This window comes from Anser anser (genome assembly GCF_964211835.1).
Source record: "Anser anser genome assembly, chromosome: 5".
Lineage (NCBI taxonomy): Eukaryota > Metazoa > Chordata > Aves > Anseriformes > Anatidae > Anser > Anser anser.
In genome coordinates this window covers 19,113,260-19,128,438 of record NC_139725.1, presented here as the reverse complement: position 1 = coordinate 19,128,438, position 15,179 = coordinate 19,113,260, and the positions used below count along the sequence as shown (strand labels likewise).

Genomic DNA, 15,179 nt, shown 5'->3' with positions numbered 1-15,179 from the left:
GCCCCTGTCAGATCAGTACTGTAATTCTGCTCGAGGCTGACAGTTCAAAGACTACCCAACTAATCCCTTCACTCACTTCACGTGACTATCTACAATTTTAGTGCCTTCAGGAACTTCCCAATGTAAGTAAATTAGTGCACTTCTCCTACATTATGGCCTATATAGGACAATTTTGTATAGAACCATCTGTATTTAGAAGCTGCTGTTCAACACTGTTTTCTTAGAACTTCAGAGCTATAGCATCACTAGGAAAATATTTCGTCGCTATACATCTCTGTATCACACCAAGTGCAAACCAAAATTTTGCAATAACCGTCTCTTCAGAATTTGGGTTTACCATTTTCAGTTCATAATGGATTAACATCATTGCTGCTGTCCTTCCAGTAGCAGTATTCAAGGAACAAACCCTCCCAGTGTTAGAAATAGCAAAGAGTAAAATGCAGACAACCAGAATTGTCTTGTTGGAAAGTAACGTGGGTGAAGAATCAACATTCCACGGTTTTCCCTAATGCTGAACCACAGAGGACGGTCCAGGGGGTTCCTTTGCCACAATTCTGGGTTAAAGAGGTCAACATACACTCCACCACCAATTTGTTCTGAGCAGGTCTATTTGATTTCTCTCTTATCCTTCCTTTCAGGAAAAAAAATAAATCAAAATCCCACAGAACAAACAGACTCAGAAAATGCAAAAACGTCTATTTAATAGTTTAAATCAAAATAAAATTTTTGAAGTAGTTTTATGGGCCCTACTGGACACAGACATCGCAATGTAACACTGCAAGTTATTAGACCTATAAACCCGTGAGTGAAAAGTATATACGTACTGCCTTATTAAAAAAATATTCTCATTAAAAAACTGCATAATGCTGATAAAGCTTATGAGAATGTATTCAATTTCAATCTCCTGAATTCCACTGGATGCCTCCGGTGTTGTTTTCTGTATGATGTTACCAGCAGGTTCAGGACTATGCACAAAAACTGCTTTGAACAACCCTAGAATGACACCCTTGGATCTCACCATGCCCATGGGCTTCACCCAACGGTTTCCATGCTACAGCAATTTTCTCACGAAAAAAACAACCAACCCTGCGATCATAAAGCGCCTTCTCACGTACCTCGGACCCCATCTTGGCACCGTGGAGTGACCCATACCTCCTTCCCTCGGCAGCTCCAACGTGACAGCCTTCGGCGTAGCCCTCCTGATACCCCTCGCCGTGAAACCTGCACACACACAAGGATGGTTTTTGACGTTTGTTTCCACTTCATATTCTGACATCTACTGCCACTTCACATAAGCCCACGCTGCGCACACGCAGCCCCCGCACAGAAACCCGTGCTGCGCCACCTCTGGAGCGCCATTCCCTGCGATCAGAAGGCAATCGCCGGCCAGCCCCGCGGGGGGCCCCCTACCTGTGCTCGGCCATCACGATCTCCTCGAACATGTCCGGGCCGGGGGCCGGGGGCGCGGCGGCCGCCATGACGCCGCCAGGCCCCGAGCGCGGCCCCGCCGCGCGCGGCACGCCGGGAGCGGACGGCAAGCCGCTGGGGCCGCGGGCGGGCAACGGGGCGGGGCGCTGCCGCCCCTCAGCAGCCGCGTAACGGCCGCTGCGCGAGGCCGTGAGCCCCAACGGCCGGCGCGGCCCTGAGGGCAGCAGGGGGCGGCAGCGCGCCGCCGAGAGAGCGGGGGTGGGACGGGAAAAAGGAATGGGGAGGTGGGGTGAAGCTGGGGCCCCTTGCCGTGACGATACCGGGATCCACGGCACCGGGAAGGATCCTTATTGTCCGTTAATTATGCCATCGGCCTTAATTCTGGATGGCCCACCTTGGGTTTGTTTTCCTGTCAGCCTAGCTGGCGGTTGTCAAACACCAAGTCATGCAAAGAGCGATGAGTACAGCTAACTTCTGACAGAAGCAGTTCTGGAAACTACCACAAGCCCATTTTGTTTGGATCTGAAACACTTTTGATTTTCAAACAGTGTAATTTTTATGTATTTAGATTGCCAAACGTTAGTATGCCAGTCTGTTACAACATTCACTTATTATTACAAACAAACACTGGTAAAGCAAAACATTTGTCCTTATTTATACATATATTAACTTATTTGTTCTTCAGGTATTTAGACTTGAGACATTTCATGAAATCTGTGGCTCTGGGGACACCAAACAGCGGTACAGCCGGTCCGTTAGCGAAACACAGAAAGGCAGAGGATTGAATAGACAGCTCCGACATCCTGAGACATGTCTACAGAATAAATAAAACTGCACTAGAATGAAATCAAATTCATACTAGTAAAGGTTTAGCTAACTAGATGCACCAATCACTGTTCATTAAAAATGCTCCATCACAACAGGCTATATTGATTTATAAGGAATTGACTGCAGTCGGTCAGCCAGCTCATTTTCTGCATTAATTTCATGCTTAGATGTCGATGGACATCACGTGAAATTAAATCACTGAAGGTTTGTGAGGTGTGTATCTACTGTACTGTCGCACAATCACAAACGCTTATTGTTCTCTAATGCTATGATGCCAGTGGAAATATAAGGTAACTCTGAAGCTAGTGACTACAATTTAAATCTTTTGAAGTTAAGGTGAAACAAGGGCTTTGATCTCGGTAGGTGGATTGATTCACTGTGTTGCAAATATAACAGTATTCTAGCAAGAAGTCTACCAAACACTACTCTCATTCTGGGGCATTCTTACATGTTCTTAGCAATGTTTTATCTCTCAGAGTTCCTGAGAAACTTTCTATATGCCTAGACTGTCACAAATTCACCCCTAATTCAGAGTCCAAATTACATCTTTTCCCCACTCCCATTCACTTCCAAGGCAAACACATCTCTGCTTTCATCATGTCTGATGCTGCCTGAAAGGAGGGCTGGCTCCCATACATTTTGGAGGAAAGAAAGTACATTTATTTTATTATTATTAAACAAACAAGTCCTTCTCCTTTTCATAGTTTCAGTACTTGCAGCAGAGGTAACACTGATACTGCGGTTCCTGAATAAAGGTTTTACAGCTCTTCACACTTCCCCAGAGTGGAAATGGAGATGCCCAGTATCTCCTTTTCTATGGCTTTCTCACTACTCTTACAACTCGTATTTACACATCATAGCTTCTAATTGAGACTTCACAAGAAGACATTTGACACCTGACCTTTTAAAACCCTTTAGGGCTGTAAAACCTACTCCTGCAAAGGAAAGCATAGTCAATTGCCTTACTGTCTTTGAGAGACGATGGCCAGCCAAGGCTCACACAGCGCAGAGCGAAAACGTGCACAGTGGTGGTACTGTTTACGTTCCCACAGAACCGAAGACAATGGTGTTCGAAGGTTTTGCACACCAAGTTCCTGACCGAGTCAGGTGTCTAATGGCAGGGAAAGCATTTTCCAGTAATCGTTCCACCTCACACGGGGATCTTGTCACTTTTCATAAGCAAAGCAGCCAGGCCTGGTCAGAGCTTGGATGGGAAACCTCCAAGGAAAACTAAAGTGCTTCAGGAAGTGGTGTGGGTAATTTAGCTCCTGGCATTCTTCCCTCTGTCTGAATAAATATTGAACCAACCTCTAACCATGCTGTTACGGTAAGGAACACCGTGCTGCTGGTGGAAGATGCAGACCCAAAGGTGTCAGCAAACAGAGTCACAAGATGCTATTCACAAATGTAAGGATGCTCGACTTTGTGCTTTTGACAATATTCACAACAATGTTAAATCTACTTTAAAATCTCTCACTGGTTAATGTAAACAGTGTGCCCTCTGAATTCTGATATTTGCTGTGTTCCCCATCAAAACTGTCTTTATTTTTATTTTTTTTATTTTTTATTTTAGCAGAAAAGTGACTTTTTGACCAACTTCTAAATATTCATGTTTATTTTACTTTGCTTTTTGGTTTTTGATTTTTATGAAAGGGTCTTAAAGCATACCCGATGCTCAAAGAAAATGTAGTGTCTGATCAAAAACAGAAATGAAAAACAGAAAAACAGAATGCCCCAAGCTCAAAAACCTTTGAAATAAAGCAACTTGAAAATCAGGACTGCATCTCCCAATACATGAAGAGCAGGAACCCTCTGGATGTGTGGCAGTGGCTCAGCACAAAGGAGAATGTGAAACACCATGGGAGATGTTTTGCAGCCAAGAAATCTGCAATTCCTGTGAGTCACCCTTGCAGCATTTCCAAACTGAAATGTTCAGTCCCTCTTTTCCTGCCGGAAATAAAGACCTTTTTCAGGCAACACAGCCATTTCCCCCCCCAGGTGCACTGATAAGTATGGTGCTATTCTGTAAAAGAGAGCAGCCTTCTACCCACATCATTTTTGTGTTTTGCAGGTGGATGGTTGATGTATTAATATAAAAATCCACACGTGGAGCATGTAGTGTGATTCAAGTCTGGCTGGAAATCGCTACCTTCAGTTGGGCTCATGCTGACCACAGAGGAGCCCAGCCCACGGTGCGCAGATGCTGGCATACCAGCATGCAGCTTTGCCTGTGCTGGAAATTTGCTCTGGCAGCAGCCATCAGCAAATCCTCGCTGAAGAACGAGCCGTTTCCAAAACCCTTCCATAACAAAGACACTTTTCTTAGACTTGCAGTTTCATGTGGAACTCATCAGCAACTGGCAGCAGACGGACTCGAAGTCCAGCATTGGCCATAACTGGCTTTGGGAAACTCGCTCTGTGTTGTACCTCAGCTGCACCTCTCCACACAGGTGCTGTGGACCCAGACTCCACAGTTTGATAAAGCTCCTTGAAGTGTCTATCTCACAGTTACAAAAGAGTCAGCTACATTTCCATGTTGAAGATGATTTTTTATTGCAAATGTACACATTACACTACTGATAATGCACAGAAAAAGCTATTGTTTCCTAAACTTTAATGATTACAAAACTTCACAAAATTTGTTACAACTAAAAAACCCACCTTCAAGAGTATATAAATAGAATTTTGAGCATAAATAACAGTAACAAAATAAACAGATGTATGTATTCAATAAATTAATTATAAATATTGCATTGGCAATGAAGTGCTAGGTCAGAAAAAACACCAGTATTTCCAGTAGAGCTTTTGTACAGAAATCTCTATTTCTAGTGAACCTTTAGAAATGAGTGAAATACCTGAACAGTATTTTTTTTCCTTTGGTTTCAGTTTGTTTATTCCTTTGTCAAATTGTTATAAGGGGAGAACAGAACTGAAGACATCGGCCATATGTTTTTTAGCAACAAGGTAGCCACGATTCCTTCCTGCAAGAAGAATGGCATGGCTGTCCCAGTTCTGCAGCGTTTACATCACTATATTGTCTCTCCACTGATTTCAACTGACGCAGAATCAAGCCTGGAAGGACTTAGAAGAATTGCTGATGGTTACAGATAAAACACGAAAATCCGCTTTGCAACTGATGTGACCTACGCATCATCCATTTTCAGTCTTTTTCTCCATTTGCTCATGACATACATTTATATATACAACAGAATCTGTATTTGAACACAGATTTGAACTGCTTATTCCCTACCTGAAAACCAGAAATGCTAGTTCTGTACACACTTCAACCCCCATGCTGAATTCCCACTAATGTTAATGAGAAATCTATGCTGGATGATGCAGATCCCACAGTGAACATAAATTAGCCTATACAAGAAATCAAAGATCCAGTTTTCCGAAGTACCCCTTAGCAATAAGGGAAGGAAGAAATATTTCCCTTTCGTCCCTTCTTTCCTAAGGGAAGAAAAAGCACAATATACAGGCAGAATTGTTTTTCAGTGGTATCCTTTCAATAGAAAGTTTTCCCAGAACCTTGTCAGCAGCTTTTCAAGAGACAGCATTAACTCTAGTTCACATAACCACATTTGCTAGGTCTTCCTTAATCATGTTTTGTTCCAAATGTTTGTCTTTAGCCTCTGAAGCTACCAGATTTTGAAGCCTCTGAAGCTACCAGATTGTGAACCTTCCCGTGAACAGCAAAAAAGGTTTTCTGCATTTGCTCCCATGAGCAGAAATAACAGGTGAACATATGTGGCAATGAATTTGATGTACAAAAACTGTAATTATTTTATCACCACCACATTAATGGAGGAGCTCTGATGAATGCATTAAGCTTTTCTTATTTAATCCTTCTTTCTCAAAAAAAAACCCTATGGATAGGCAATTCTTTAGAATATAGCCTCTGGGCACTCATCTCTTACCGGTACAACACATTGTACAGAAAAGGCTGGCTCCATACTGAAATATATAAAAAAAAGTTTGAAACATCACTACACGAGAAGCTAACAACCTGCAATATTCTGCAACATTTCTTTAAAACCGTGTGTGTAATCAGCATCATTTCTGAAAGCTGGGGCTCTTCACTGGAGACAGTTTGGAAGTGATCCCGAAGGGATCCATGCTGTCCGTTTCAAGAGGCGATGAGTATACCTCTGGTTCAAAAGCCTGGCTATAGTCACCGTATTCACCAAAGTCTGTTGACTCCACTGGCACCGTGTTGATCATAGGTAAGAAGTGAGATAGTGGAAGAAAATCTTTTCCTTTGAACTGTTGTCTTTGTTTGGCACTACTCAAAGACACTGATATCCCGTATTTCTTTGATTTATATACATTGTAGCCGTCTGGACGAATCTCCTCTTCAAAGGAACAATCTTCAGTGGAATACCTGAGCTGGAAAGCAAGGAGTAAAGAGGATTACAAACGTGCCCACCAGATTCACTGTACTCGCTGTACAAATTCACTGTACTCAACCACAGCCTAAACCTCTGGCACCAGTCCTCCTCCCTCCCTGCCTACCGCTGTAGGGACGCAGGTAGGACCTGTGGTGCTCACCATGGCTCTGATGGCTGATCTTTGAGTTATGGACCAAGGCCCACAGGATAATTCTAAAGCTCCCCACGCTGCACGTAGCATGCCTGTTAGGTGTCAAGGCCATTAGAAGACCTAATGCAGAACTCCTGAAGCTCGTGCATGTCTGTCATACCAGATACGCTTTGCACCAGGATGTGTACTTCTCTGCAGCTACCACACCGGCCCTGTCCTGAGCACAGGGAAAAAGAACCTCAGTTGGCAGTGCTTATTTAGATAAACTGTCCTTACGTGCTGACAGTACTTGTCTGAGACCTAATCCAACAGCTCTACGGTACAAAACTCTAGTGCTGTTAGAGATTCGCCTGTGTAAGGGCTTTGGAATCAGGACAGTAGAAAGGCAGTACTGTCAACGCCAGCATTTACACAAATGTGGCCGGAGATTAAAATAATACTTAAAAGGTAACTGCCTTTTTTTTTATTACTCAGCATTTATTGAAATAACAGAAGACCAATTCATGCAATGTTGTTTTCTCATTGGACTTAAGTTAGAACTGTCAATTTAATAGCATTGCAAGTTAAGATCTTGTATAGGAGAATATATTTTCTTAGGTATGAATTTGTAGAAATACACTCGTGACATATTGTGCCGACATTAGGATTTAGTATCACCAGGTTAGATCCTTTCACAAGCACTGCGTTTCTTACAGCTCTGGTGTTATTTCAGGCTCAGCCACCACAGGTGACTGAACTCGCGGTCAATAAAAGACAATTGCTGACAATGGCTCAGTCTTCAGCGATAAGTGTTTGTCCACGAATGCTCTGCCTGTCTAAATATAGAACGCGTCTGATACTTCTCAGTCATTCCTCAAACATCATCAAGAATATGGAGTACAATTAAATGCTTGCATTTGGCTGTCGTTTAAAAGCCCTTTTTAAACTAATCAAGTATTTTTTTTTAAAAAGGCATTTTCTCCAATATAAATTACATGGTATATGTCCTTCACACACAATATATCTCAGAAAAGCACACAATTATGGCTGAATTGTTGCCTGTCTTTATTTCTACGAGTGGTCAGCCTCACTAACGAGGATGATGAAATAACAGAGCTTCTTGAGCAAGTGCACATAACAAACCACAACGGTTATTGATTGAGCCCCCCATGTCTCAACTGGATTGTCCTCTCTTGACTACATTGGGATCGTCTCTAGCATTATTTTTGATAAGTATCAAATGCACTTTAGGTATTTCCAGGTTTTTTTTTTTTCCACAGGAGGAATTCATAATATGTTAGTATATTAAGCAGTTTAAAAGATTTCTGCTAAACTACTGAATTCCTGAGAACAGGCCCCGGCACACTGCACATTCAAAATCAACCCCAGTGACCAATTTTACATGGTGTTGGAAAGGGGCATGTTTCACGAGGGCATGCGGTCACTGAGTTCAGTCCCCAGACACTGCATCTGCCCTTTCGTTCTTCCACTGCTGAAGACAGTGCTGATAAGGCAAAGGCTTCCCTGCAGAGCTTGTCTGCCCCGGCTGATAGCAGAGAGGAGATAGCAGGTGTCGTGAACGACCTGATTTCTCACCTTCAGCCTGAACTGGGCACGGTCGCAGCAGTGTTTCTTTGGCAACCGGATGAATATAGCTGGTATATGCTAGAAGCCATCTATTTCTCCCTTCCAAATACACCCCTAGAGCAGAGTGGCTATAGGAGAGGGGGATGTGTCTCTTAAGAGAAAACTTCTACCTGTAAAATTCTATTCCTTTCACTTCTGTGAATATTGTCACTGAAGCCAGTAAAACTATTTCCCAGAATAAGGCAATAAAATTGATCCATGACACAAAGATGTGATGGCACAGCTACATACTATGGTGTTCTCAGAAAAAAGCCAACAACCTGCAATGAATACTATACAGCAACAAACCCAGTCGAGGGATATTCATTAGCTTTCAAAATGGTATTATTGAAAGCTATTTTAAAATTCTGTGACTGCTAAAGTCCAGCCAGCAGCTCCAATGGGAGCAGGACCCGGACTCTGTTTTGCTTTCATCGATCATTTTGCTTTGGATTTACATTAAAACTTTAAGCTAATAATTGACCCACCAGATCATCTGAGCCTATACACCTTATCACTGCATCGATTGTCTGATTCTAGCCCAGAAAAGCAAGGAAATTGAGAAAGAAAGGCTAAATCCTATGTTGCATACTCAGTCCATAACTTTATCTGCCTTGCTCTCATAAAAGATACCGGAAGTTTTGACAATGGGCCAGGTCCTTGCCCTACTGAAATCAGCAGAAATTTTGCCGGAGTTAATCAAAGCAGAACCGAGCTGTATCTTTACTACAGCACAGTAAAATGCCATCGCTCCGGGCAGCTCAGGTTCCTGTAGAGCAGTTACACGAAGACTGACTCTGAGCTCACATCCTAGCAGCTCATGCATGTGGTTTACCAATCCGAGTTTATACCACTGCTAATGTCCAGCAGATATGCTGGCGTACTGAGATGATGAGCACGAGCTAACAGTGTGGGATCAGTGAGTCACTAAACTCCTCAGCCTCCAAGAGTCCCGCAGGTGTGCTGTTATCCCAAGCCAGAAGTGGGACAACGGGGATTAGTCCTTCCTGCCCCTGAGTACCGTTTCTGTTTGGTACTACCTAGGGGTCAGCAACCCCGTGTGGCAGCTATCTGGGTGCATCTCCCTTCCAAAGGAGGCATCTTATATATATATATATTTTGGAATATCTGAGCTGAACAGCGAGAAATTATTCAGATCCAATGGCCAGACTTAATCCGTTTCTGGGTCAGAACTGCAGCCACCAACCGATGAGACTTTTCAAACGCCCCCAGTTCTGGTCTATACTATATTTTCTGTATAAAACACATACGCTGCATTCGGAACGCTGTTCCCGTGTTGCCTCCTTCTAATAACCCCCTTCAGGCGACGAGAATCGCCCCCCGGTCCTACAGCGAAAAGGGGGCGCCTGGGGAGGGGATGGGGGGGCTGGCGAGCCCGGGGCAGAGCCGGGGCCGGGGGTCGCAGCTCACCTGCCCGTGCAGCCGCCCCGCCTCGTCCATGCAGAGGTAGCGGGAGCTCAGCACGCCCTTGATGGCCACGGTGCGCACCGCCACGGCGCGGATCTCCAGCAGACCTGCGGGGCACAGGGGAGAGAGCGGCGTGAGCCCGACCCGTCCCGTCCCGTCCCGTCCCGTCCCGCCCCGTCCCCGCAGCGCCCCGCTACTCACTGTGCGGGCTCTGGCTGCCGGCCGCGTCCACCCGGCCGTCGCCGCCGATCCTGAGGAAGCAGCTGAAGAGCCCGTGCTTGCTGGCGGTGTAGAGGTGCCGCAGCCGGATGGGCTCCCCCCAGCCGTAGTTGACGTGCGGGCCGGCGTCGGGCAGCGGCAGCGAGCGGGCGGCGGCGGCGGCGGCGGCGGCGGCGAGCCCCAGCAGCGCCAGGGCGGCGCGGCGGGCGGCGGGGCGCGGCCCCATGGCGGGCGGCACGGAGGGGCGCGGAGCGAGGGGAGGGGAGGCCGGGCGCTCGCCTCGGCTGGCGGTGCCGCGGGATGTAGCACGGGCGAAGCCGGCCCCCCGGCCTTTTATAGGCCTCCGTTATCAGCTCGATCGATTCGGCCGCATCCAGCTCCAATATAGAGCCCGTTTCATAGCGGGAATTGGCCGGGGCGGGCACTCCCCCCGAAAATATTGATCGGGTGACATCATGGCGCAGGGGACACCCTGAAGGCGCTCCCTCCCCATCCGCACCTCCGAGATTCCCCGTCGGGGCTCCGGCCGCGCCCCTCCCCGCCACCCCGGGCTGCCCCGATGGGCCGTGCCGTGCCGGGCCGGGCCGTGCCGTGCCGGGCCGTGCCGGGCCGTGCCGGGCGGTACCGCACCCCTGCCCTGAACTGAGCCCCGAAGCACGCGGGGCCGGGGGTGCGCGACCCGCAGGCGTGGAGGTGCCCCGGGGCACCGTCCGGAGCCGAGCCTCGGCGCTGCCGCTTGCCCATTCCCCATTTCCCCGGTCAGAAACCGGGCGGCTGCGGCCCCGGGGATGCCTGTGCGACCTGGCTGGGAGAGGGAGCCGGGTCTTCGCGGCCGCCGCCTGGCACCGGCGGGCGCGGGCAGGGCGGGGGGCGCCGCCTCCGCTCCCCCCCGGCTGCTCCGGGCCGTATTGCCGCCCGGCCATCCCCCGCCGGGTCGCTAGATGGAGCCTGGCACCCGGCGTGCGGGCTGGCCTCGCCGTCGGGGAGCTGCTGCATGGGGGGCTCTCCAGCTCCTGTCCTTCCCCGTTCGCACCTAGAAATCGGGGGGGAAAAAAATAAATAAATTGTGTAGTAAAACTGCATCGCCCCCGGCCAGGAGCCCGGCATAAGCATGAAGCAGATTTTGTCCCGGTCCGTGTACCAGCAGCTTTCTCCAGGTGGGCTCGTTTCATGGAAAGAAGCAGACACGCACCTCTTGTTTGCTCGGTGCATTCAACATCTCAGGGGCACGCCAGAGGGATCACTGCTGACTCTTCTGTTGTCCATCCAAACTAAGCACTAAAGGAATTTTCTCAGATCCCAAGAGAGAAACTATGCACCGATGGAATTTCATAAAGAAGACAAAACCTTTCCCCCACAGGACACATAAACTAACAGTTAAGCAAACTATAACCTTGCCCCAGCAACTTCTCTGAAGCAAGCAAACAAAACCTTCCCGTCAGCTCCCAAATACTGTTTTACTACCTGCTTACTTTCATCTTTTTGTCTGTACGCTTGCATCTCTATCCTGTAAACACTCATACAAATAACTTTTCTTTATGACTAATCCTAGCTCAGTGAGGCTGTGCATATAGACAAGGCCATGCAAAATCACAGAGCTCTGCAGGACGATGGCCTGCACGTGTATACATGCTTACATGGTGCATAATCATCACGTGTACCTTACGGCACTGAAGTTACCACATTGGTTATTTAGTGTTTGAATGATCAGGGCCTTGCATCACCAGCTCCGTGGAGCAAGGGATTATATGTCACCAGCCACTTCAAAAGCAACCACTGCTTTTGACTACCTCTTTTTCCTTTTTGGTGGTCAGTTTGAGGGACCCAGAAAGAAGCCCAGCTTTCTCTGCATGGGTGATGAGTAATTGAGAAAAATCGGGATGGCCTCCCCTTCAGGTGTCTCCTGCTGCATCCTCCAAATCACAGGCTGATTTGAGAAATTATGTCCTTTCAAACATCACACAAGTTGACAATATTATGAAAACAGTAAATAATAGCAAGGTGTCTGAGACCCTATATATATACATATATTTTTTTTTTCCTCTGCACAATTCTGCAACATTATTACATGGCTACTACAGAGGCAGTTCACAACCCTGGGCCCCACAGCACTTGTGCATGTAACTCATCCTGGCTGCATGTGCATTCTTCAAGGTATCGAGCACCCACCACAGACACAGAAGTTATGGTCGGAAATGAATCTGAAAGGCTTTTTGGTCCATTTTGTTGTGCATCCCAGTGAATAGAAACTATTTTATGTGTACTGACGATCTCATGTTAATAATATTCACCATCATAAATATACACTGTTTTCTTCATCAAAATGTCAAACTTCTTTCAAGCAGCAAAGAATTGATGCTTGACTTGTTTATTCATTTTAATGGTATTATTCCTTTATGAGGATCAAAAATTGAGGCGGGAAGGACAAATCACTTGCACTAAATGATACTTCAAATCAGTGAAAAAGCTGACTGTAGGTGAGAATTGCTTAATGATTGAGAGCTTTTAAAAGTTATTTTCATTGTTACTATTGCTGATGTTAAATGGACTGATTTTTAAAGTCTCAAATCAGATCAAATGAAAATGAAGTGCTTAACTCTCTCTCTCTCTCTCTGGAATTACCTCTCAATATAGTAATGTTTCAATCTAATTCATTTGTTCAAGTTCCTCTGGAGCTAGTGACTGAGGTTAAGAGCCTCCATGTACTTATCTGGATCGGATAGTACCAATCCTATCTCAAAACAGCTTTTTAAGAAATAAGAGTTAAACAATCTCTTAAAGTAGTTATTTCTTTATTGGCTCTGGAAAAAAAAAAAAAAAAAAAGAGAAAGAAAAAAAAGCCTTAGTGATTAAGCCATATTCAGTACCTTATTTTAAGCTAGAGCTAAATGAGCTTACAAATCTCACCATTCTCAACATATAATAGTTGTAGTGTGATTTTCATGTCAGTTCCTATCTGTATCACTGAGCTTTATCATTTATCGGCAACCTTTTACTAAAGTTCAATAGAAATACATGTCTTTGTGTGTTTCTACAGATGTATTTCCAGAGACATTATAGGGGAAATCACACCATCACTTCCAGTGCTGTATCTGCTCCGTACATAAACAGAGCCTGCAGCAAGGAAACCTGGTAGTGTAGGACTTTTCATTTTTCTGGGGATAGGAAAAAAAGGAAAAAGTCTTGTAGAATAAAAATACCTCCTGACCAAATAGTACACAACTGAAAAAGCATTTTCACCTGTTGTAATGAATCATTTATTTCCACTGCTGTTTTCAGTGGCCCTATGTAATTTCTGCAGAATGAAAACTTCATCTTTGTGTAACACTAAAGCCGAACTGCATGTGGTTTGTAAGGACGTGACTGCCTATGTTTTAAAAGTCAAACATCCTGAGATCCTGGAGCATGCCGAAATGATAACAGAGGGTTTGTGCCTTAGTAGGCAATAGCGTTATTGGAACTAAGTGAAATAAATCCAAAGAAGATTGCTGCATACTGGTCAGACACAGGGCATGAAACCACCCCTGAGTAGAGGCTACCTTGTGATGGAGATCAAAGGAAAAATTACTTAGGAGATTCACTGAAGGCCGACTGAGGGTCAAAATGTGATGAATTAGATCTGTCCAGAATGAAGAGGCATCTGTTCAAAAGTAGAATAACTTTAGAATATCTACAGAAGATAATGGTGAAAACTTTCTGTATACAAGTCATTGTAGAAAAAAAAGAAAACAGTACAGGAATTTTAAAGACTTTTTACTTTTGCTGAGGTATCTTTGGGATCTTCCACAGATTTAGGAGTAGGCGTTACATGAATGTGATTCAGTATTACTTCTGAGTAGAGATCTGTAAGTCTTTTCCCGTTTTCGCTGAACTCAGAAGCGGAAGAATTACAGAGGCTGTAAGTACTCTGAGGGGAGTAAGGTCCCAAGCAGAGCTGGGAGTGTCAGTGCTAATTCCTTTAGTTCTGAGTTCTGCTATCGTTCCTGCACGCTGTCCCATAAGCAACAGCAAAAAGACAGCCTTTACTTGCCCCAGTGGCAGAGGGATGGCAGGACAGAGTCTGTCAGGCAGTGAGGGACAGCAGAAGTGAAGACACAGTACACTGTGATATGCAGTCATTCGAGCACGGGGTTGTTCTATAAAGAGCCTTATCCGCGGAGCGCAAGTTAAAAAACCTGCCTAAGAAGGAGAGGTTACTCCACCATGTGTCAAGGACTGCTCTGCTTCCCAGCTGCTTCTGCAATCTAAGAGGCATAAAGGTGACAATATTTCTCCCTGGGCTGCAAATGAACACAGAATTAAGATTCCACAGTTCCTGCTGCATGCACCCACTGACAGGATGTCTTGCAGGCATTCACAAAGGCTCTCCCCAGATATCCTGTGGATTGCAGTCCCCAGTGAATTAGCAGGATCCAAATGCATCAGATACTTAAAGATTTTCACATAATCAACTTCTGGAGGGGTCCCTGTTCTAAAACTGCTCTACCAAGTGGTCACCGCACTGGAGAGGTTGTTGCTACTGTAATTGGTAGTTGCATGCGTTATCGCTGGTTCTTTCTAATGAATACAGCCAGACAACTAATTCAAACATGTCTCACTGTTCTGTTATCTAATGCTTTCTTAACTATTGCTATCAGTCAATGCATTCCTGAGAGCAATATTTAGTCTGGAATTGACTTGAAACTTCCACGGTCAAATGATATCTTGCGATTAAGTCTACTCTAAAGATCACCAAAGTTTCATCAGACTCAAGTGGCCTAGAAGCACTTTTTTCCCTCACTCTAAGCAGTTATTGCATGGGAGAAAAATAAGCATTTCCTACAAAAGTGAGGCTTCAAACTCACAAGAGTATGTAGTCAGAGCTGTGGTCCTGTTCAAATACATCCAAAACCCTGCAGAGACAGAATTAATCAGGTGATTTTAATCAGTCCTGTTCAATGATACTTGCCATGAAATTACTGCTAAAGAACACAGTAGGAAGCTGGAGTGTGCAAGGGCTTGAGCAATGAGCCCAATACCGGCACATTGAAACAAACCTGGCTGTGAAGCAATTTTGCTGAGTTATATCTGGGATGCGTTTGTTCCATGTAGGTGCAACTTCATTTCATAGGAGGTGAAAAATTGTTTTC

General features: G+C 45.4%; 2 protein-coding genes across 6 annotated transcripts in view; both read right to left on the bottom strand.

Annotated features, from left to right (window-relative positions):
- The window catches only part of LTO1 (LTO1 maturation factor of ABCE1), a 30,660-nt gene extending 29,106 nt beyond the window's left edge, over window positions 1–1,554 (bottom strand). For all 5 annotated transcript variants that reach the window (XR_014585134.1, XR_014585135.1, XR_014585136.1 and 2 more), the window contains exons 1-2: window positions 1,411–1,554; window positions 1,116–1,221 (exon numbers count right to left, since the gene is read on the bottom strand). Coding sequence is in view for 1 of the 5 variants with exons in the window: in XM_083838485.1 (XP_083694611.1) it covers window positions 1,116–1,221; window positions 1,411–1,478 (174 nt within the window). In the remaining 4 variants the exon portion in view is untranslated. The remainder of the gene's footprint in view (window positions 1–1,115; window positions 1,222–1,410) is intronic.
- Window positions 1,555–4,776: 3,222 nt separating this feature from the next.
- On the bottom strand, window positions 4,777–11,302 carry FGF19 (fibroblast growth factor 19). The gene is made up of 3 exons (XM_083839377.1): window positions 10,033–11,302; window positions 9,835–9,938; window positions 4,777–6,645 (listed from the first exon to the last, which is right to left on the bottom strand). The coding sequence occupies exons 1-3, from the start codon at window positions 10,274–10,276 to the stop codon at window positions 6,313–6,315; spliced, it is 681 nt and encodes a 226-aa protein (XP_083695503.1). The 5' UTR covers window positions 10,277–11,302; the 3' UTR covers window positions 4,777–6,312.
- Between the last annotated feature and the right edge of the window lie 3,877 nt (window positions 11,303–15,179).